Source organism: Schistocerca serialis, chromosome 4 (genome assembly GCF_023864345.2).
Source record: "Schistocerca serialis cubense isolate TAMUIC-IGC-003099 chromosome 4, iqSchSeri2.2, whole genome shotgun sequence".
Lineage (NCBI taxonomy): Eukaryota > Metazoa > Arthropoda > Insecta > Orthoptera > Acrididae > Schistocerca > Schistocerca serialis.
The window spans coordinates 4,175,413-4,199,929 of record NC_064641.1 but is presented as its reverse complement, the minus strand read 5'-3'; the positions used below and the strand labels follow the sequence as shown (position 1 = coordinate 4,199,929).

The 24,517-nt window shown below is 44.5% G+C and overlaps 1 protein-coding gene across 2 annotated transcripts in view; it reads right to left on the bottom strand.

The window, feature by feature from the left end:
- LOC126473867 (neprilysin-4-like) overlaps window positions 1-24,517 on the bottom strand; it is a 742,276-nt gene that overhangs the window by 147,484 nt on the left and 570,275 nt on the right. For both annotated transcript variants that reach the window (XM_050101197.1, XM_050101196.1), the window contains exon 7: window positions 13,451-13,665. In XM_050101197.1, coding sequence (XP_049957154.1) covers window positions 13,451-13,665 — 215 coding nt within the window. The remainder of the gene's footprint in view (window positions 1-13,450; window positions 13,666-24,517) is intronic.

Sequence of the window (24,517 nt, the reverse complement as noted above, 5' to 3'; positions counted from 1 at the left end):
ACACAGAGGCGAGTGCTGCCCTGGGAGTCGCGGGATTGGAGGCTGGGCTGGGCTGGGGGCGGGACGGTGTAGCGCGGCGTTCACTTAGCGATGCGCAGTCGTTGCGGGGTGCCGGGCCGGCCGATATAGGGCGCCGATAATGGGGCGCAGAATAGCTTCCGGGAAATGGGCGCAGGCAGGGTGTGTGGCGCGGTGTGGCGGGCGCAGCCGCAGGGGCCGCGAGGCCGCCCCGTGCATCCGGCGCGAGCGGGGGCCCAGCCAGACAAACGGCGACAAGTTTCATTAACACGAGTGCAGCCGCCCGCCACGGCGGCAGAGCGTCCCCCGCCCTACTTACGCATTCTGCGGTTCTCGCGGAGCGACTGTCGCAGCAAATTCTTCGCGTCGCCGCTCTCAGCTTGATTAATTAGTGCGACATTTGCGCGTGCCGCTGGAAGTGGCCCAGTATCGTCTGCAGTCACGCCCACACCACGGAAACGAGCGAGTGCACAGTGTGACAACATTACTTCTCTTCCTTTCTAGTACATTTGTGGATGGTACGGGGGAGGCAAGGCCGTCTGTACCCTTCCGTGTCGCGGTCATTAAGACAGCTGTATGTTGCAAAAAAATTGAGTACATCTGGAAAGGCGGCCTCGATTTTGATCCAATGTTGGTATATAGTACCAGGGGGTAGTAGATGCACTGATAATACACTACTGTCCATTAAAATTCGTACACCACGAAGATGACGTGCTACAGATGCGAAATTTAACCGACAGGAAGAAAATACGGTGATATGCAAATGATTAGCTTTTCAGAGCATTCACACAAAGTTGCCGGCGGTGGCGACACCTACAACGTGCTGACATGAGGAAAAATGGCTCTGAGCACTATGCGACTTAACATCTTAAGTCATCAGTCCCCTTGGACTAAGAACTACTTAAGACTAACTAACCTAAGGACATCTCACACATCCATGGCCGAGGCAGGATTCGAACCTGCGACCGTAGCAGTCCCGCGGTTCCGGACTGAAGCGCCTAGAACCGCACGGCCACCGTGGCCGGCGACGTGAGGAAAGTTTCCAACCGGTTTCTCATAGACAAACAGCAGTTAACCGGCGTTGCCTGGTGAAACGTTGTTGTGATGCCTCGTGTAAGGAGGGGAAATGCGTACCATTACGTTTCCGACGTTGATAAAGGTCAGATAGTAGCCTATCGCGATTGCGGTTTATCGTATCGCGGCATTGCTGCTCGCGTTGGTGGAGATCCAATGACTGTTAGCAGAATATGGAATCGGTGGGTTCAGGAGGGTAATACGGAACACCTTGTTGGAACCCCTGCGGCGTCGTATCACTAACAGTTGAGATGACAGGCATCTTATCCACATGGCTGTAACGGATCGTGCAGCCACATCTTGATCCCTGAGTCAACGGATGGGGACGTTTGCAAGACAACAACCATCTGCACGAACAGTTCGACGACGTTTGCAGCAGCATGGACTATCAGCTCGGAGACGGTGGCTGCGGTTACCCTTGACGCTGCATCACAGACAGGAGCGCCTGCGATGGTGTACTCGACGACTAACCTGAGTGTACGAATCACAAAACGTAATTTTTTCGGTTGAATCCAGGTTCTGTTTACAGGATCATCATGGTCGCATCCGTGTTTGGCGACATCGCGGTGAACGCACATTGTAAGGGTGTATTCGTCATCGCAATTACTAGCATATCACCCAGCGTCATGGAATGGGGTGCCATTGGTTACACGTCTCGGTCACCTCTTGTTCGCATTGACGGCACTTTGAACAGTGGACGTAACATTTCAGATGCGTTACGACCCAGGGCTCTACCCCTCATTCGATCCCTGCGAAACCCTACATTTCAGCAGGATAATGCACGACCCCATGTTGCAGGTCCTGTACGGGCCTTTCTGGATACAGAAAATGTTCGACTGCTGCCCTAGCCAGCACATTCTCCAGATCTCTCACCAATGGAAAGCGTCTGGTCAATGGTGGCTGAGCAACTGGCTCGTCACGATACGCCAGTCACTACTATTGATGAACTGTGGTATCGTGTTGCAGCTGCATGGGCAGCTGTATCTGTACACGCCATCCAAGCTCTGTTTGACTCGATGCCCAGGCGTTATTACGGCCAGAGGTGGCTGTTCTGGGTAGTGATTTCTCAGGATCTATGCACCCAAATTGCGTGAAAATGTAATCACATGTCAGTTCTAGTATAATATGTTTGTCCAATGAATACCCGTTTATCATCTGTATTTCTTCATGGTATAGCAATTTTAATGGCCAGTAGTGTTGTTTCAACGTCGCCTGCCAAAAGATAGCGTAGTGGTGTAGGCTACCTGAACGCTGTAGGGGGGTTAATGGGGAACACTCACAGCCAGAGGGTTCCGCGTGGCGCAAAGGTGTGGGCCAAGCAGGCAACCATACCACGGAGACACACTCGTGCTTCATGCAGCCAAATGAGTGAGTTTGAAAGGTGTCAAATTAAGGCTTTCCGAGTGGCGGGACGGTCCTTTCGCAGAATTACCTCGCAAGTCGGGAGGTCTGCGTCAGTTGAGCAACGATGCTCGTACCAATGGTCAAAAGAACATTGTCACGCCCATAGACGAGAATTTGGACGTCCGCGCATCACAGACGCCCGACAGGATCGTCGTATCATAAAGGCAGCAGTGGCAGGCCGTGCAGCTACCACGGCACACAGCCCAGACGTCTCAAAAAGTAGTGTCCCGAACAGCTTGTTATCAGTGGGAGTACGGGGCACGCACACCTCCAACCCGTCTTCCACTCACACCGCGGCATCGATAGACTGGTGCCGTCAGAGGATCACTTGGAAGATGGAATGGCGCGCCGTCGTCTTCAGCCATGAAAGCACATTCTCGCTGCACGCTAGTGATGGTCGTTTGCGCATACGACTTAGACCTGGTTGGTGTCGTCTCATAAGAGTGCATTCGTCCAGGACACACTGGGCTCACCTCAGGCATCATTGTCTAGGGTGCGATAAGCTACAACTCTCATTCATCTTTGGTGCTTCTGGAGGTGACGCTAACCAGCCCTCGGTACGTTGCCGAATGTTGTTAGGCCCGTTCTTTTGCCGTTCTTGCAGCAGGAAGGTAATGTGTTGTTCCAACAGGATAATGCCCGCCCAAAAACTGCCCATGAAATTCAACGTGCTCTGCAAGCCATGCAGCAGTTTCCCTGGCCAGCACCATCTCCGGATTTGCCTCAGATCGAGCACTTGTGGGATACGATGGGACGAGAAGGACTCGTCAGCCAACAACTCATACAGAACTACGTGAACAGGTCGAGCAGCCGTACCATGAAGTACACAGTGTTCACCTCATGTACGATCGACTGGACGCCAGGGTCTGTGGCTGCATTCCCGCCCGTGGAGGCTACACCACGTACTAGTACAGGTGTTTCTGCATAGGCCGGTACTGGTATCTCAGTTCAGCTTGTACTATTGATCTGTACATGTAATCATTTCATGTTCTCCTTATACATTGTTGCAATCATAAATTTTGACTGAACTGGAGACCTCTAAAAGGCGTACTAATTTTTTTCCTGCAACGTATTTATCCTTCTAAAATAATGAACAACTGCCTACAGTCACAATCGTGATTTTATTTTAAGACACAATGCATTTCGTACCCTGGGGGATCATCTTCAGCTGCTTTAATCTTATTCAGATTTAGATTAATTCTGGTCCTGAATTCTGAGTGCTCGCGTAGGCGCTACAGGATACTAGGCAGGTCTACCATTTTCTTTGGCTCTTCAGTGTACATTCTGTGTGTACTTGTGTCTACGCCAGCTAGGTACAGTATGGGGACGGATTTTCTTCAGGTACCACGATGCAGTCCACTATAAATATCCGAAACGCAACAACATTTCCGCTGCATAAACGTTTCGTTACCGACTACTAAAATTTCGTCATTTTCGGCAGCCCAGTAATCACAACAGCCAGCTACACTTACTCGACGATATAATTTTCCTGTAGCACCTCCATAAGCTGATGAGCCTGCAGTGGCTCGAAAACTAGTTAACGGCACAACAAATCGTATCAAAAAAATCGAAAAAAGCGACTGGTTCGTATTTATAGCCAGATAAATCAACATCTTATGTCGTGGATGACGTACACTTCTTTAATATTCTCCCAGTGAATCACAGCCTGATATCTGCTTTGCCTAGAATTAATTTCATTTCCTTTTTAGGTCTCTCGAGATGATTATGCATAGATATCTTACGGTTGACACTGTTTACAGTGGTTTATCACCAATACCCCTATCGGTCTTGTCAGTTATTGAGGCACAGTGCGTTACATTTACTTACCGCCAACCGTCGATCCTTTGCTGGTCATTCTAGTATTTCGCTGCTGTCTTCTACCGTTGCAGCCTTCCTACAGCCCCGTGGAACTTCCGACGTCAATCAAGATCATGATTTTCCTTCCATGGAAGCAGACGGCCTGATTTTTAGAGATATCTGAAATACACAGTATAGCAGACGGACCAAATTCACGACCGCAGAGGCTCACAGCGTGACCGGCAGCTACTCATGTCGTGGGAGGGCGACGGCGCTGCGGCGCGAGGACCGTAAAACCCGGGGGCCGGGCTACAATAACTCCGGCCTGAAAGGCTCGTAACAGCTGGATGGCCGCCGGGCCGTCGTGGGGTATCTGCGGGAGCGGTCCGGCGGCGGGCAGTTTGCGTGAGCTGCGGGCCTGCCGCACAGGCAGGGGCTGCGCCGCCCGATTTACGGCGCTTGTTCGATAACAAACAGTAACCGCCGCCCAGCAGATGTGTGCAGGGGAACGCTGGGTCAGCCTGCTGCTGCTACTGCTGCTGATAGGTCGATCCGTTTAACCCAGTTGTTTTCCAATGAATTTCTATGCCCTTCAAATAGGAGACGTGGCCAACGACGTGTAGAGTTGCAAGACACTACAGCCGTATTCAGAAGGACAGAGGTTCAAATCCGCCATCATCCGTATATAAGTTTTCCTTCATTTCCTCAAGCGGTTTAAGGATAATGCTGCCCCATATTTCCCCAGTCCGAGCGTTCGTTCTATCGCATCGTCGTTGATGGGCTAGTCATCGGTGGGACGTTTAACTCTAATCTTCCTTCCTTTTTAAAAACTTGAGATAGCCCTTCAATGCAGACACACGGTCCGATTCATCATCAGGAGGTCGTGACGTTTTTGTTCGTTTACACGAAACAGGGCTCATTGGTTTCAGTAACTCATTTCGCAGATAAATGTTCCTTGGTTATCTTATTGGCGCCTGTTTTGTTTGCTTCCTCAGTCATTCAACGCCTCCCTCTGACGTCATTGTCTGAATCTATCTCTCACAGAGGAGAGTACTGCATGTAGAGGATAGTATACCTAGGAACACACGATGTTTCTTGGTTGATTTTAGGATCACATGACGTAGTTTCCGCCATTTTCTAAAGATTTTATTGTTACACATGAGATTGTGTTTTGCATCGTATTTGTAAATACACTGACGGAAAAAATCGCAACACCAGAGAAATTAATGTCGAATAGTGAAGTTTTGGGAACTCATTTGTGTAAGTTACATATTTTATGCATGACATCACTAGATCACAGGTTGACGTAAGCACGAGATAAGCCGTTGCAAATGTGAAATGACGGCACATTAATAACTCTGCTGGGCAGAGTACAAGTGCGTCTGAACACACAGTGCATCGAACACTGCTACCGATGGGCCTCAGCAGGAACAGAGCCATGCACGTGCCGATGTTAACACCACGAAATCGGCAACTACGACTGAAACGGGCACATGATCACCGGTACTGGTCGTGGGCGCAGTGGCAGAGCGTTACAGGGTCTCATGAATCCCGATGCCTTCTTCATCATGCCGAAGGGAGGGCGCGAATCTGTCGACTTCCAGAGCAACTGCTCCTTGAAGCACGTACTGCAAGACGGGAACAAGTTGTCGGCGGCTCCATTATGCACTGGGGAACATTCATGTAGGCATCCAGGGGTTCAGTGGAGTGTGTGCAAAGCAACATTAACGGCCAAGGAGTATCTTACACTTGTTGCAGATCACGTACACCCCTTGACGATGATCACCTTTCTCGACGGCAGTGGCATTTTTCAACAAGATAATGCGCCATGTCACAAGGCGTGGTTCGAGGAACACAGTGGCGAGTTCCAGCTGGTATGCTGACACCCCCCCCCCCCCCCCAACTCACCGGATTTGAACCAGATCGAACACATCTGGATGTCACTGAACACGGCGTCAGAGGTCGTCGCCTCCCTCCCCGTAATTTACGGGAATTAGGTGACTTGCAGATGCGGTGCCAGTTCCCTCCAGCGACTTACCAAGGCCTCACTGATTCCGAGCCACGACGCGTCGCCACCAAGGTGGACATACCGGCTATTGGGTCTGATCATAATGTTCTGGCTGATCAGTGTATTAAGCTTCTATTACGTGTCGGCAGTCGGAAAAGCGCAATAAGACCACAACACCTCACCTAGTAACAGGGCATGTAGTGGTTTCACATGTTGGCTCAATTATGCTATGGAGACATAACGAAGTCATGGAACTTGTATGTACCGGGTGATCAAAAAGTCAGTATAAATTTGAAAACTTAATAAACCACGGAATAATGTAGATAGAGGGCTAAAAATTGACACACATGCTTGGAATGACATGGAGTTTTATTACAAAAAAAACAAAGTTCACAAAATGTCCGACAGATGGCGCTGGACAGCGAAACGTCAGTGACTGCACATGACAATCGTGTATAAAAGGAGCTGTAATGAGAGAGAGAATCAGATGCGCCAGCAGTAGCAGCGTGTTGCCGTTACCTGAAAAGGCGCTTTTAGTGAAGCTGTATTATCAGAATGGGGAATGTGCTAGTTCAACGTTACGATCTTATTGCCATAGGAAGGGGATTCGAACGGGTAAAGGTCCGTTGACAAATGCCGCTGTGGCGAGAATGATTTCGAAGTTCGAAGCCACGGGTTGTTTAGACGATAGACCTCGTAGAGGCCGACCGAGCACAAGGCGTAATGCTGCTGAGACAGTTCAGGAAGAAATGGAGACTGTAGCGGGTTCGTCTATGCACGAGGAAGTCAGCGCTCGTGCAGTCGCACGTCGCATCGGCATTCCATACACTACTGTTTGGTTGGCACTGAGGCGTACCCTCCGATGCTATCCGTACAAAATCCATCGGGATCATGAACTGTTACCTGGCGATTTAGTGAAGCGGAGGGTATTTGTGGTGTGGGCGTTTCAAAAGACGGCGGAAGATGACGATTGGTTGAGTAACGTGTTGTGGACCGACGAAGCTCATTTCACGCTCCGAGGGTCTGTCAACGCCCAGAACTGCAGAATTTGGGCTACCGAAAATCCTAGAACTGACGTGGAAACCCCATTGCACGACGAGAAAGTCACGGTATGGGTTGGATTTACCACATCGGGCCATTTTTCTTCGAGGAAATGCGTGATTATGGTTTTGTGACTGCTCCCGTGACGGGTGAGAGGTACGCCGAAATGTTACAGAACCGCATCATCCCCAGCCTGGCTGATAAACACCTGCTGGAACGTACGATGTTTATGCAGGATGGCGCTCCACCCCATATTGCTAGACGCGTGAAAGATCTCTTGCGCGCGTCGTTTGGTGATGATCGTGTGCTCAGCTGCCATTTTCGTCATGCTTGGCCTTCCAGGTCCCCAGACCTCAGTCCGTGCGATTATTGGTTTTGGGGTTATCTGAAGTCACAAGTGTATCGTGATCGACCGACATCTCTAATGAAAGACAACATCCGACGCCAATGCCTCACCATAACTCCGGACATGCTTTACAGTGCTGTTCACAACATTATTCCTCGACTACAGCTATTGTTGGGGAATGATGAAGGACACATTGAGCATTTCCTGTAAAGAACACCATCTTTGCTTTGTCTTACTTTGTTATCCTAATTATTGCTATTCTGATCAGATAAAGCGCCATCTGTCGGACATTTTTTGAACTTTTGTATTTTTTTGGTTCTAATAAAACCCCATGTCATTCCAAGCATGTGTGTCAATTTGTACTTCTCTATCTACATTATACCGTGATTTACTCAGTTTTCAAATTTATACTGACTTTTTGATCACCCGGTACTACTACAGATTGTGAAACGAAAACGTATCCAAAACATATACCTACTGCAACTGTGTCATCAATGACGCCATTAAGATCGGAATGTGGAACTTTAATTGTGACAGCGACTGTACTCTTAGTGGGTAAGCGCGTTGTAGTATCATTTCCTTCCCCAGAGTCGATAGTTGCCTCTATACAGAGCACATATGAGAACTTTATCGTCTCATTATTTTGTAATACGAAATGTGACGTCCCAAATTACTATTCACCTACTCTCTGGAAAGAATTATAATTTTTCCCTTGCCATGGTTGCGACGAATAATGGTTTCAAAATAAAAATTTGCTACCACAAGCCGTTCTCCAAAAGTAGAGGTTTTATTGTTTACTAGCTGTACCTGTAGCTGTGGCTCAGTCGGGTTAAATGAAAAAGAAAGAAAAGAGGAAGCACTTCCTGATCTCCTTCTCCAATCTTTATCTTTCCATCTCCTCCTCCATCCCCGTCTCTCTGCCCATCCCCTCTTCTCTCTATCTTCTCCTCCCTCTCTCTCTCCTTCTGTCCCCAGTGTCCATCTCCTCCTTTCCACTGTCTACGTCAATTTCCTCCTACTTCTCCGTTCATCTCCTCCCTTCTCTCTTACCTTGAGTCTTGTTTACTGCTATTGCGAATTAAGATTCTGTAGCCTGAATGTTTAATAGAGTACCGTTAAAAATTTGAAGCAAGCTGATCAAGAATGTTTCAAGATTTTTGCTAACGTTTCATTGCTTATTCGTCCAAACGTTGATTAGGGTAAGATGTAAAGGTTTGAAGTAAATCTCTCAAGTACTTTTTGAGATTTTTGATAACGGTGTCTTCTCTTTGTATATTTCAAATGTATTTATATATTATATTTAGTAAAATATGTAGGCTATTGTCTGTCCCAATGTCCATTAGAACGACGTGTAAATATTCGAAGTAAACCTGTCAAGAACGTTTCGAAATTTTTGGTAACAAGGTTTCCCCTTTATACATTTCATGGAAAAACACGTGTATTCGAAAGCAACGTTGTGTCAAAATTTCAAGTCGATCCATGGAGTACTTTTCGAGTTTTGCCAGCACAAACACACGTAGGCTGAATTTTTATGTATAAAGATAAAAAAATATAAAATGTTGAAACCTAGGAAAGACAAATATTTCATCCAGGGATAGGTTTCAAAGGACATGTTGGTCTTTTTCTTTTAGATTCATGTCCCATCGTGTCTCTAAGGACCAACAATATTCTGCCAACAAAGTGCTGTTCCACCTCCTTAAAAACCGCTCTTTCGCCACTACACTATCCTGACGAAAACGTTCGCCGATCTCATCATCTGTATCCCTCAAGTTCTGATGGAAAAAGTCAAAATTGCAATCAAAGAGATGTAACTTTGGTGACATATGACATTTCATACGTTGAAACCTGTCATCACGCGATTTACAACCAAATTTGTGATATCCAAGAAAGTGTGTTCACACTTGCTTGAATGCATTCCACGCATGTTTTTCATTCTCAGTCAACTAGATGGTAAAATCTGTATCTTTCATAAACTATAGTATTTGGCGTCCAATAAATACAATCCGTACGCCTGCATAAATGAGTAAGATAACGCCTTTGGCTTTTCACTGTATATTCCTCACGAATGTAAGGAAACAAAATTGGGTTATTTACACATTTAGACATTTTGCACTGAAGTTTCTGAAAGAATACACTCACATATTACAAATTTCTCATAAGCACAGCCTAGAAAAACTGCAGTAATTCCCATTACACCATTCACCAATAGCTCTTCTTCGAAATGGCACGAAAACTCACCACGTGTATATGCTAGCTAACACTAAATGTACCCTGAGAAAAAAATGGCAACAGAAAAAAGCGCAGAAAATATGCCGCAAACAGCGTCAATAATTTTAAAAAACATGCTTCAAAATACTATAAATAAGGTAGTATGAAAGTATCCATAGAAAACTACATTTCAAAGACGGATAGTAAAAATGTAATAATGTGTTACTGTGTTTGTATAACTATGCTATTTGCTGCATGTTTTAGATTTAAAAAAAAACAAAAACACTGATGACGGTGATATTTGTTATCGAAACTAGTTCGCAAAATAAATAATTAGACAAGTAACAAGATGTTTTGCATCAAGGCGGACTCAATTGTAACACTAAATGGATAAACACAGAGATCAAAATAAACACAAAGAAGAAAGTTTCCCTGTTGCTCGTGAAATGAAACTTGTTTTGGTCAAATTAAAGCATATTTCAGTAGCACAGGAAAAAACTAGTATCCAGAAGAATGTGTACGTGATTGAGAAAAACTAAAATTTTATCTCAACGCAGCATACGAAAATTGGTCATAATCGTCCATTTTCATGCAGTGGACTGTTATAAAAGATTTTTTCAAAGTCCTTGCATCAATCGTCTAGAGATGATAGGTCACGTCATGGGGAACAACTTTCGTTACATACAAAATGTTCGCTAACGCTTCCCGACGACGCTAGACGGGCCGTACGGTTATAATTTAAGTGCAGCTACTGACGTGGTATGTACTGGTTATGCCCCTGAAAAGCAGCAGGGCGCAGGCACTCTGTGGCGTGTGTATGCCGTGTATGTTGCCTGTGATACAGTAATCTGCTTCGTATGAAAGGGCCCAGCAAAATTAAAGTTCCTGATTCGCTTCTAAAATGTCTCTCGCCGCTTAGGGACTTTTATTCTCAAGGTTTTATTGTTGAAAATCCATCAGTTGACTGGGCTAAGCCTTATGCAGCACACCTGTTTAGTAGTCGCTGCTAGTTAGGTGAAATCTCGTTGTCCCATGGCCGGCGAACACCAGGTGGTTACAGTTAAACTGCATCTACTCACAGAGGTCCAGTGTGGGCTGTAATTATCGTATGGCAGCGAAACTTGGTAGATATATCAATGTGGAACTGATTTACGCTGGGAAAAAATTAGTTCCAGTTTTCGCCACAAGGTACAAATCTGGCGCTGTACTGCATCTGGTCGACGTCTCTGATGCTTATACTGAACAAATTGCGTAAATGGCGGTTAATAATAAAACCATCATCAAGCCTTTCTCATTTGTTTGGCCTTATCTGCAGATGTCCTGTTCCAGATCCATTACATATGGGAACATTTCTGCACGTCTGTCTTGCGCTCACAGTGCCAGATTTGCATCTGGTGGCTAAAATTGGAACTAATTTTTTTGCAGCGTAAATCAGTTCCACACTGATGTATCTACCAACTTTCGCTACCATACGATAATTACAGCCGAAACTGGACCTCTGCGTGTAGCTGCGCTTTAATTGTAACCATCCAGTACACTTTCCATTCTTAAGGATTTAATGTTGAAAATTATCAGTTTACTGGGGTAAGCAGTACGCAGCACACCTCATTAGTAGTCGCTGCTAGTTGCACTATGTAGTCAAAAGTACCGGACACCTGGCTGCAAATGACTCACATGTTCGTGGCGCTCTCCATCGGTAATGCTGGAATTCAATACGGTTTTGGCCCACCCTTAGCCTTGATGACAGCTTCCACTCTCGCTATCATAGGTTAAATCAGGTGCTGGAAGCTTTCTTGGGGAATGGCAGCCCATTCTTCACGGAGTGCTGCACTGAGAAGAGGTATCGATGTAAGTCAGTGAGACCTGGAACGAAGTCGGCGATGGGACGACGAGATTTCACCTACACTATGTGATCAGAAGTATCCGGACACCCTCCAAAACGTGAGTTTTTCATATTATGTGCATTGTGCTGTCACCTACTGCCAGGTACTGCATATCAGCGACCTCAGTAGTTATTAAGACATCGTGAGAGAGTAGAATGGGGCGCTCTGTGGAACTCATGGACTTCGAATGTGGTCAAGTGTTTGGGTGTCATACGACTGTACGCGAGATTTCCACACGCCTAAACATCCCTAGGCCTACTGTTTTCGATGTGGTAGTGAAGTGATAACGTGAAGGGACACGTAGAGCACAAAAGCGTACAGGCCGACCTCGTGTGTTGACTTATTAAGCGGAAGGTGAGAAAACTTCGATTTCATGGTGGAGCGGCTGCTCATAAGCCACACACCACGCCGGTAAATGCGAAACGACTCCTCGCTTGATGTAAGGACCATAAACATTGGACGATTGAACAGTGGTAAAACGTTGTGCGGAGTGAGGAATGTCGGTAGACAATGTGACGATCCGATGGCAGGGTGTGGGTATGGCGAATGCCCGGTGAACATCTGCCAGCGTGCGTAGTGCCAACAGCAAAATTCGGAGGCGGTGGTGTTATGGTGTGGTCGTGTTTTTCATGGGTGAGACTTGCATCCCTTATTTTTTGCTTGTAACTATCACAGCACAGACCTATATCGATGTTTTAAGCACCTTCTTGTTTCCCACTGTAGAAGAGCAATTCGGAGAAGGCGATTTCACCTTTCAACACGATCGAGCACCTGTTCATAATGCACGGAGTGGTTACACGACAATAACACCCCTGTAAGGTACTGGCCTGCACAGAGTCCTGACCTGAGTCCTATAGAACACGTTTGAGATATTTTGGAACGGCTACTTCGTGCCAGGCCTCAACGACCGTCATCGATACCTCTGCTCAGTGCAGCACTCCATGAAGAATGGGCTGCCATTCCCCAAGAAAGCTTCCAGCACCTGATTCAACGCATGCGTGCGAGAGTGGAAGCTGTCATCAAGGCTAAGAGTGGGCCAACACCGTACAGAATTGCAGCATTACGGATGGAGGGCACCACGAAGTTGTAAGTCATTTTCAGCCAGGCGTCCGGATACTTTTGATCACATAGTGTAACTAGCGGCAACTTCTATTCAGGTGTGCTGCATACTGCTTACCCCAGTAGACCGATAGATTTTCAACAAGAAATCCTGAAGAATGAAAGTTTGTAAGCGGCGGAAGATATTTTAGAAGCGAGTCAGGAACTTTAATTTTGCTGAGCCCTTTTATACGAAGCAGATGGCTGTATTATAGGCAACACTCCTGACATACGCATGCCACGCAGTGTCTGCACCCTGCTGCCTCTCAGGGGCATAACAAGTACAACAGGACGGTAGAAAGCGTCTGCGAACGCTTTGTTCCTGACAAAAGTTATTACCCAATCTGTCACCCCTAGACGTCAGATGCAAAGACTTAACAAACTCTACAGAAATTTTAAATTTTATTTTTATTTGAAGATGGCCGTTTGAGATGGCCGAAACCAGTCATCTGGAAAGGTGATGTTATGACTGTTCTGGACTTTTTTTTTCTTACGATCACCAAATTTCGTAGCCGCAGCCGTACTTTCTGGAGGCGACAGTAACAACTGGAGTAAGGCACAGCGCGCACTGACCACCATGAGGTTGCGCGAGGTGTTTCTCATGTCCTGGCTGACCCAGAAGCCGATGAGCGCGCTGAGGCCCAGCATGCGCTGCGCGCGGCCCAGCGTGAGCACCCAGTCGAAGGGCGCGTCCCGCTGCCCCGCCACGCCCCCCGGAGGGCCGGCGCTCACCCGCAGCTGGCGCATCACCGCCAGCATCGGCTCCACCCCCAGCCGCTCCAGCGTCTCTGCCAACACACCGGCCGCGCCGCAACGTCACCCACCTGCGCACTCTGCAATGCACTGCTGCCAAGAGGACGAGCCTTCACTAAGGGTTTGTGCTCGTGCGGGAGAAATAGACCCAGGACCAGAAGCTAACCTGAGGAATGAGTCCACACATATTATAAAAAATGGATGTACATACGCCTGTATGTCAGGATCAGTAAATAATGCCCTTGAATATCTGAAACTAGCCTTTACAAATACCTTCAGCTACATGAATATGTCACTCACTTCACCAAAAGAAATAACTTCCATAATAAAATCTTTAAAAACAAAGCATGTAACACCGGAAATGCATAGCCGGCCGAAGTGGCCGTGCGGTTAAAGGCGCTGCAGTCTGGAACCGCAAGACCGCTACGGTCGCAGGTTCGAATCCTGCCTCGGGCATGGATGTTTGTGATGTCTTTAGGTTAGTTAGGTTTAACTAGTTCTAAGTTCTAGGGGACTAATGACCTCAGCAGTTGAGTCCCATAGTGCTCAGAGCCATTTTTTTGAACCGGAAATGCATATCCTCCTATTTCCATCTATTGCACTGCAAATTTTTTTCCTTATTGTGTTACCTGAAGATATAACATTTCTGTGTCTTTGTATATTGTAATTGTTTTACTATTTGTATGTATATGCATTTATGTCGATGTATAATTGGTTTGTTTTGTGAATATTACTTGTATTTATACGCTGGGTCTGGCTTAGGGAAAACTATACTATCGAACGAATACATCGATAGGTCGTGTGGAGAACGAAAGTGTTTAGGATCTTTGGTAGTGTTAACGCTGTCGCGTGGAGCGCGAGCAGAGAGAGTCTGGCTGGGGTGGTGCAGTGGAGCAGGTGTGTTGTGTGACGCTCCCGCGAGTTGCCGCGCGTTCCGGGTTGGACAGCATGTAATTGCGCTCGACTGGCTATAATAGTTTCTAGCACGGTGTCGCGGACGGGAAGCATTAGCTGGCACACATCGCCCGGTGACCGTGTCGAGAAGAAGGCGCGCCAGCATCCAGCTTCTGTTCTGCAACAGCGACGGCCGACAATGAGTGACTGTCGCCACCTCCTCGATCGACGGCTTCGAACCTTCAATCAACCAACAAGGAAGACTAAAAGCACGTAAAGTTTCAGAACTGTATGGCAGACCTCAGCTTTTAAAATTGTTGCATCACAAAATTACAGCAACTTAGCATGAACCTTTGTTGCTCATTGTCCCAATTGCATTGCCAAGCAGGGTCCTTTCCTTCTCCGAAATGAACCCGAGTGTCGTTGAAATTCAAACACCAGCATTAAAATAATATAATTCGGTTTCACTGCTTTAATTTCAAAGTTCAGTTAAAGTATTCATAGCCAGCTACAATATTTAGATTACACAAATTAAGAGTGTGAGTTTTGTTACCGTATTTTAGCTTACCTGTGACTGCAGCTCAGCTTGGTACGTACTAAATTTTACTATTGTTAATTTTTCACAATCATTTAATTCAGGTTCAAAGTTAAATCTCTTATTTCTAAATTGCGTAGATTCGAGTAGCTTTTGAAATGATTGTTGAGGTAGTCCAAGACTAACCGTATTTTACTGAATTTCGATGTGCTTCAGAAAGAAAGCTCACTATTAACTTCAGTCACTACATTAAGTTTCGATTTTCCGGTTTTATTAATTCTTTTGCTAAATTAAGTCAGAGTGTAGCGAAATTTACTACTTCTGACAAACTTTCAGTTTTCACACTACATGTGTCAACCTTCAGTTGCCACGCTTCTAGTGCTAATTATATGTGTAATAACCTTTCTTTTTGAGTTACTATAGTAATTGACCATAGGACTGGCGACCGTAATTTTCCCCAAATCTCAAATATGCAATTAACGTCAATTAATTATTAACGTAACGACCGCACATTTACTTTCTTTATTAACTTTACCCCTTTTCAAAATTAATTTCCACCAGTTTCATTTGCATTTTTCCTTTTCATTTAGATGTAACCCTTTCCTCCCTCTTTACCTACAGATTAACTTCGGTGACAATTGCTTTTCCCAAATTTCCATTAGGTACATACGGTTTAATTTTTCACTGTCAATAAGGACGATAAGTGAGGGGGAGGTTACAAGCATTCTAGTGGTTACGATGAAATATCAACAAAGTTAATTAAGGCATGTTCTTGTGAGTTTAGTACAATTCTAAGTTACTTGTGTAACCAGTCAATTATAACTGGGACATTTCCTGACTGGCTAAAATATGCAGATGTTAAGCCTCTATTCAAGAAAGGGGATAAAGAGATGCCATCAAACTACAGGCCGATTTCACTTTTGCCAGCATTCTCAAAAATTTTAGAAAAAGAAATGTACAGGGAGCTTCTCAACCATCTGACCACAAATAACATATTATCAAGAACACAGTTTGGATTTTTGAAGGGTTCTGATATCGAGAAGGCTATTTACACGTACAGTGAAAAATTACTTAATTCATTAAATAACAAATTACAAGCAGCAGGTATTTTCTGTGATCTGTCAAAGGCATTTGACTGTGTGAACCACAACATCCTTTTAAATAAATTAGAATTCTATGGTGTCATGGGCAGTGCTGCAAAATGGTTCAAGTCATACCTCGCTAACGAGAAACAAACTGTGTCAGTGCAAGGGACTAGTGAATTAAGTCATCAGTCATCATCAGAATGGGAAGAAATTACATGTGGTGTCCCACAAGGATCCTTCTTAGGGTCATTGCTTTTTTCTTGTGTACATTAATGATCTCTCATCAGTTACACTGCCAGAAGCAGAGTTCGTTTTGTTTGCAGATGACACAAGTATTGCAATAAATAGTTTGTCGAGTGTAGTTCTAGAAAGATCTGCTAATGATATTTTCATGGATATTAATAAATGGTTTAAAGCCAACTCATTGACATTAAACTTTGAAAAGATTCACTGCATGCAATTCAGAACCTGTAAGAGGTTTCCACCCAGCATATGCATAAAGTATGAAGAAGAGCAGATACAAGAGGTTGACAGTATTAAATTCCTGGCATTACAACTTGATAATAAATTCAGTTGGGAGGAGCATACCACAGAACTGTAGAAACGCCTTAACAAATCTGTATTTGCAATTCGAGTGTTAGCAGACATAGGCGACATAAAAATGAAAAAGCTTGCATACTTTGCCTACTTTCATTCCATAATGTCATATGGTATAATATTTTGCGGTAACTCTTCAAGTCAAACAAAAGTTTTCAGAGTCCAAAAGCGTCTAATACGTATTATGTGTGGAGTAAATTCACGGATGTCCTATATAAACCTCTTCAAAAAACTGGGTATACTAACTACTGCCTCTCAGAATATTTACTCCTTAATGAAATTTGTCCTAAATAATATATCTCTTTTTCCAACAAACAGCTCAGTTCATACATACAATACCAGGAACAAAAATGATCTGCACAAGGACTTAAAAGCACTTACTTTAGTTCAAAAAGGGGTTTGCCAGCAAACATAAAAAATTTGTTACAAATAAAGATCAGTTTAAAAGGAGCCTGAAAGACTTACTAGTAGCCAACTCCTTCTACTCCATTGACGAATTTTGTAATAGAGACAAATGAGGTATTGTATATATTCATACTATTAATATTGTTATTTCAGCAAAAAAAATGACATGTTTCACATCCACGAGGATCTCCTCAGCACGGATCTATGGAATGAAAAACTAATCTAATCTAATGTCCCACATCTTCTCCTAAACCACAGCAGCGATTTCAAGTGAACTTGATATACACATCACATACTGTCCGGAAAACATCACTGTGGGTTAAGAAACACGTACCTACCAAACACCCAAATACCCATACTTTAGTCATTAAGTATTTGAGAATGAGAACACTTAAGGACTTGTTCAAATAACTTACGGGTCGACGTCGTCGACCACGGCCGATATTTCGACAGGAGCACACCCTGCCATTTTCAAGGCACAACTGCAAGGAGGAAGCAACGTGCAAAGGAATTTAATACCTCAGTTCATAGAGGAGAAACAAGGAAGATATCACACACAAAAGAAGTAACCGCAGAGTCAACTCACAACCAAAGATAACCAACATCACAAATATCGATAGTGACTATTAATCAACAAATGACGTAGTACTAATTCAGTCGCTCTGTTTTTCGATGAGAGACAGAGCCGGATTCCAAGCAGCATTTAAACAAAATCCACCATCTCTGTTTATAAGGTTGCTTGATAGTTTGATTTCAACAGCTTCCTTAATAACATTATCCCGATAGCTGGACGTGCAAGCCAGAATCTCCGTGTTGTTGTATTCCATAGGATGACCGGTGTCAAGGCAATGTTCTGCAAAAGCGGATTTACTCGGCTGTTGTAAGCGTGTGTGACGCTTATGTTCAGTATACCCGTCTTCCACACTCCTGATTGTCTGACCAATGAATGAAATGCCACAACTGCAAGGAATACGATAGACACCAACCTTACGCAAACCGAGATCATCTTTTACGGACGCCAACAGGGCCCTAATCTTAGACGGTGGTCGGAAAACACATTTCACATCATATTTCCGCAAAATACGGCCAATCCTGTTGGAAATGCTTCCTGCGTAAGGCGAAAAGGCCGTAGACTTAGGTGCCACTTCGTTGCTATCGTCACTCACCCGTTGCACAGAAGGCTGATAGCGCAACGCACGTTTGATCTGCCTCTCACTATAACCATTCTGACAAAAGGTGACTTCGAGATGTCACCCGGCAGCAAACGCTTAAGTTATTTAAACGTTCAATTCGCCGGAAACAGTTAAGGTCTCACACTTAAGGACTTGCAACGAACTTAACTCATAGTTTCAAACTCTTACGAAGCTTGTTGTCGCTGACGACCCCCACAAAATGATGAAGAGGAAAAAAGTTTATTGCTTACTACATTTTCGCTGTTCATGCAGTAAAACTGCCAATTTTTAATTTATTACTTCTTCACTATAAACTGTTTTCGCGGCATATTTTTCTGGCAATATTCGGATGTACCACTGAATGTACCAGAAGAATTACATCATCGTACGACAAGTAGTTCAGGAGATACGACATCAAATACTGAGATGCATGAAAAACCGCAGCATCATGCATCACGTTTTAATTTATTACTTTCTTACTACTCATTCTACTCGCAACTCTTGCAGACAGTATCCGCATATGCCGCTGAAATTACAAATATGTACATGTAACACGACAGCCTCAGTTGCAGGTAGAAACCAAACTTTACCCAGGTTTCAGCCAAAGCTCTCGCGGCCTACCGACCTTGTCCGCGCGGTGGGGCCTGCTGCTTCTCTTCAACCCAAGAAATGTACATTATGTCTGGGTACTACGGTGCTACGTTTTATACTTGACGTGGCCAAACTTCGGCATGCAGTAGTTTAGTGTCACTCGCTTCTCAAGAAGGCCAAATTATTTTGGCTGAAACCTCGGTGAAGTTTGGCTTCTATTTGCAACTGAGGCTGACGTGTTATATATTCATTTATCACAGTTGCTGACAGGGCTGCAAAATGTTAAAAATTCTTACAAATATGTATCGTTTTACGTCACATAGTTTAGAAGATATCAAGTAAAATACCGAGAAGCGTGAAAAACGGCGGCATCATGTCTGACCTTTTAATTAATTACTTGTTTACTGTTAATTACATTCACAACACATTTCGCATACAGTATCCCCATACGGCGCTGAATGTACGTAGGTAAATATACGAGGGTTGGAACTTAAATAGCGGCAACTATTTATTCACAACCGATACAAAAGAGTTACATGCTTGCACCTGTTACTGTCCTTCAAAGTAGTCACCAGCGTTGTATAGAACCCCGTTTGCCAGCGATGTGGAAGGCGTAGTATACCGTTAGCAAAGCCTGTTCTGTCGATGGTACGAATGGAGCGGTCTAAAGTTATGGCTATTCTCGTGTACGACTGTGTTGGTGTTGTCCTCACGCATTACGTTCCTCCAAGGCAGAGCGTCAATACACAGTATTACTGTTCGTTTTTGGAGCATCACCTGCTACCAAGTTTGCGGAAGAAGCGGCGACACTTTCTGCGCAACCCACCCATCATTTTGCACGACAATGCGCGGGCGCAAACAGCGCAAGCTGTGGCTGCTCTGTTCGGTCGATGGGACTGGGCTGTACCATCCACCATACTCCCGGGACTTAAGTCCTTGTGACTTTCGTTTGATTCCGAAGACGAAGGAACCACTTCGAGGCATTAGCTTCAGAACTGTTCCAGAGATTCGATAGGCAGTAGACCGCTCCATTCGCACCATCAACAGAACAGGCTCTGGTAACGGTATACTGCGCCTTCCATATCGCTGGCAACGGGTTCTACAGAACACTGGTGACTACTCTGAAGGACAGTAACAGGTGCAAACATGTAACTCTTTTGTATCGGTTATGAATAAATAGTTGCCACTATTTAAGTTGCAACCCTGGTATTATTGTACGATGTATAGTTCACGAGATATAACCTCACAAACACTGAGATGCGTGGAAAACTGCCAACTCATTACTTTTTTAGTTGTAACTCTGTTCATAACACTTTTCACAGACAGTACCCACATACACCAGTGCACGACCAGCAAAATTATCTCATTGAAATGCACGCAGTTAAGAAGATACGACGTCATAAACATTGGGCTGCGTGAAATGAAGTTGTAAGGCGAAATTTGCTGGAAGTACAGATGAAATACGTGTATAAATACGTGTGAAATATGTTGAATATATGTGAAATGCGCGTACGCGGGCAAAGCCACGATAAAAAGCTCATCCTAGACCGATGGAACGATTTCACCCTAATTTGCTACACACAGCAGTTGGAACCTGGAAAGAAATATTGTTGGGGTAGGAAGAACCAGCCTACTATTAGGGTGAGCGTTATAAAGTGGAGAGAGAAGGGCAGGAGCAGATGAGCAGACAGGGAGGGGGAAGGAGGAGATGGGCACAAATGGGTGTACCAGGACGTGGACAGACAGAGGGCAGGGGGAAGGGCGAAATGAACAGAGAGAGGGGAGAGAAGGAGATGTGAACAGAGAAAGGGGACAGGAACAGACGAGCAAGGAAACAAGGGAAGAGCAGATGGACAGAGAGAGGAAGAGGACGGGATAGACAGAGGGATGGCGAAGGAGGAATTAGAAAGAGGAGGAGGAGATGGGCGGACGGGGAAGATGCAGATCGACAGAGAGGGGAAAGGCGGAGGTGAACAGAGGGAGAGGTAGGAGGAGATGGACATAGGAAGGCGCAGGGGAAGACAGACAAAGAGTCGCGGGTGGAGGAGGTGGAGAGAAGGGGCAGGAGGAGATGGATTAATAGAAAACAGGAAGAAATGCATATCGGGGCAGCGCTGCGTGCTGAGCTAGTTACTGATACAAATAGCTATATATCACATTCATCACTTGTTTTCTTGTTTATCGTAAACCTGTTACATTCTTCTAATTAAATATTTCCCTGAGACATTTAAGTCTCTTTTTTATATCTACGATAATGATCGAAGCAGACGAAATGAATTAAAATTTACGCTGGTGCCGGGACTTGAACCCGTGTCTACTTGCTTACTATGGAGAAATGCTAACTATTAAAGCACCGTAGCACGATGGTTAACATTGTTTCACGATCGTTTCGCGAACTACCTAAGCTGAGTGCCCTCCCCAACACAAACTTATATACATTTTTTCTCTTACATATTGTCACTAGTGCCAGGGCTCTCCGATATTGACAAGCACCCCAGAATTGAACGAAATGGGACGTCCTTGTATCATTCATGATCTTAATTCATTTCGTCTGATTCGATCTACATCTACATCTACATTTATACTCCGCAAGCCACCCAACGGTGTGTGGCGGAGGGCACTTTACGTGCCACTGTCGTTACCTCCCTTTCCTGTTCCAGTCGCGTGTGGTTCGCGGGAAGAACGATTGCCGGAAAGCCTCCGTGCGTGCGTGCTCGAATCTCTCTAATTTTGCTTTCATGATCTCCTCGGGAAGTATAAGTAGGGGGAAGTAATACATTCGATACCTCATCCAGAACCGCACCCTCTCGAAACCTGGACAGCGAGCTACACCACGATGCAGAGCGCCTCTCTTGCAGAGTCGTACATAATAAGAAGAGACATAAATGTCTCAGGGAAACATTTAATTATAAGATCTATAAGATCACCAATGGTAGAAGGACGTCCCACTACGCCAATATCGGAGAGCCCTGGCAGTAGTGACAATATGTTGTCGTTGTTGTTGTTGTTGTTGTGGTCTTCAGTCCTGAGACTGGTTTGATGCAGCTCTCCATGCTACTCTATTCTGTGCAAGCTTCTTCATCTCCCAGTACCTACTGCAACCTACATCCTTCTGAATCTGCTTAGTGTACTCATCTCTTGGTCCCCCTCTGCGATTTTTACCCTTCACGCTGCCCTCCAATACTAAACTGGTGATCCCATGTTGCCTCAGAACATGTCCTACCAACCGATCCCTTCTTCTAGTCAAGTTGTGCCACAAACTCCTCTTCTCCCCAATTCTATTCAATACCTCCTCATTAGTTATGTCATCTACCCATCTAATCTTCAGCATTCTTCTGTAGCACCACATTTCGAAAGCTTCTAGTCTCTTCTTGTCTAAACTATTTATCGCCTATGTTTCACTTCCATACATGGCTACACTCAATACAAATACTTTCAGAAACGACTTCCTGCCACTTAAACCTATACTCGATGTTAACAAATTTCTCTTCTTCAGAAATGCTTTCCTTGCCATCGCCAGTCTACATTTTATATCCTCTCTACTTCGACCATCATCAGTTATTTTGCTCCCCAAATAGCAAAACTCCTTTACTACTTTAAGTGTCTCATTTCCTAATTTGATTCCCTCAGCATCACCCGACTTACTTCGACTACATTCCATTATCCTTGTTTTGCTTTTGTTGATGCTCATCTTATATCCTCCTTTCAAGACACTATCCATTCCGTTCAACTGCTCTTCCAAGTCCTTTGCTATCTCTGACAGAATTACAATGTCATCAGCTAACCTCAAAGTTTTTATTTCTTCTCCATGCATTTTAATACCTACTCCGAACTTTTCTTTTGTTTCCTTTATTGCTTGCTCAATATACAGATTGAATAACATTGGGGGTAGGCTACAACCCTGTCTCACTCCCTTCGCAACCACTGCTTCCCTTTCATACCCCTCGATTCTTATAACTGCCATCTGCCTTCTGTACAAAATGTAAATATTCTTTCGCTCCCTATATTTTACCCCAGTCACCTTCAAAATTTGAAAGATAGTATTCCAGTCAACATTGTCAAAAGCATTCTCTAAGTCTACAAATGCTGGAAACGTAGGTTTGCCTTTCCTTAATCTAGCATCTAAGATAAGCCGTAGGGTCAGTATTGCCTCACGTGTTCCAACATTTCTACGGAATCCCGAGGTCTGCTTCTATCAGTTTTTCCATTCGCCTGTAAAGAATTCGCTTTAGTATTTTGCAGCTGTGGCTTATTAAACTAATAGTTCGGTAATTTTCACATCTGTCGATACCTGCTTTCTTTGGGATTGGAATTATTATACTCTTCTTGAAGTCTGAGGGAATTTAGCCTGTCTCACACATCTTGCTCACCAGATGTAAGAGTTTTGTCAGGAATGGCTCTCCCACGGCTGTCAGTAGTTCTAATGGAATGTTGTCTAATCCGGGGGCCTAGTTTCGACTCAGGCCTTTCAGTGCTCTGTCAAACTCTTCACGCAGTATCATATCTCCCATTTCATCTTCATCTACATCCTCTTCCATTTCCATAATATTATCCTCAAGTACATCGCCCTTGTATAGACCCTCTATATACTGCTTCCACCTTTCTGCTTTCCCTTCTTTGCTTAGAACTGGGTTTCCATCTGAGCTCTTGCTATTCATACAGCGGTTCTCTTTTCTCCAAAGGTCTCTTTAATTTTCCTGTAGGCAGTATCTATCTTACCCCTAGTGAGATAAGCCTCTACATCCTTATATTTGTCCTCTAGGCATCCCTGCTTAGCCATTTTGCACTTCCTGTCGATCTCATTTTTGAGACGTTTGTATTCCTTTTTGCCTGTTCCACTTACTGCACTTTTACATTTTCTCCTTTCATGAATTAAATTCAATATTTCTTCTGTTACCCAAAGGTTTCTACTAGCCCTCGTCTTTGTACCTATTTGTTCCTCTACTGCCTTCACTATTTCATCCCTCAAAGCTACCTATTCTTCTTCTACTGTATTTCTTTCCCCCATTCCTGTCAATTGTTCCCTTATGCTCTCCCTGAAACTCTGTACAATCTCTGGTTTAGTCAGTTTGTCCAGGTCCCATCTCCTTAAATTCCCACCTTTTTGCAGTTTCTTCAGTTTTAATCTACAGTTCATAGCCAATAGATTGTGGTCAGAGTCAACATCTGCCCCTGGAAATGACTTACAATTTAAAACCTGGTTCCTAAATCTCTGTCTTACCATTATATAATCTATCCGAAACCTGTCAGTATTTCCAGGCTTCTTCCATGTATACAATCTTCTTTTATGATTCTTGAACCAAGTGTTAACTATGATTATGTTGTGCTCTGTGCAAAATTCCACCAGGCGGCTTCCTCTTTCGTATCTTACCCCCAATCCATATTCACCTACTATGTATCCTTCTCTCCCTTTTCCTAGTGACGAATTCCAGTCACCCATGACTATTAAATTTTCGTCTCCCTTCACTATCTGAATAATTTCTTTTATTTCATCATACATTTCTTGAATTTTTTCTTCATGTGCAGAGCTAGTAGGCATATAAACTTGTAGTACTGTGGTAGGCGTGGGCTTCGTATCTATCTTGGCCACAATAATGCGTTCACTATG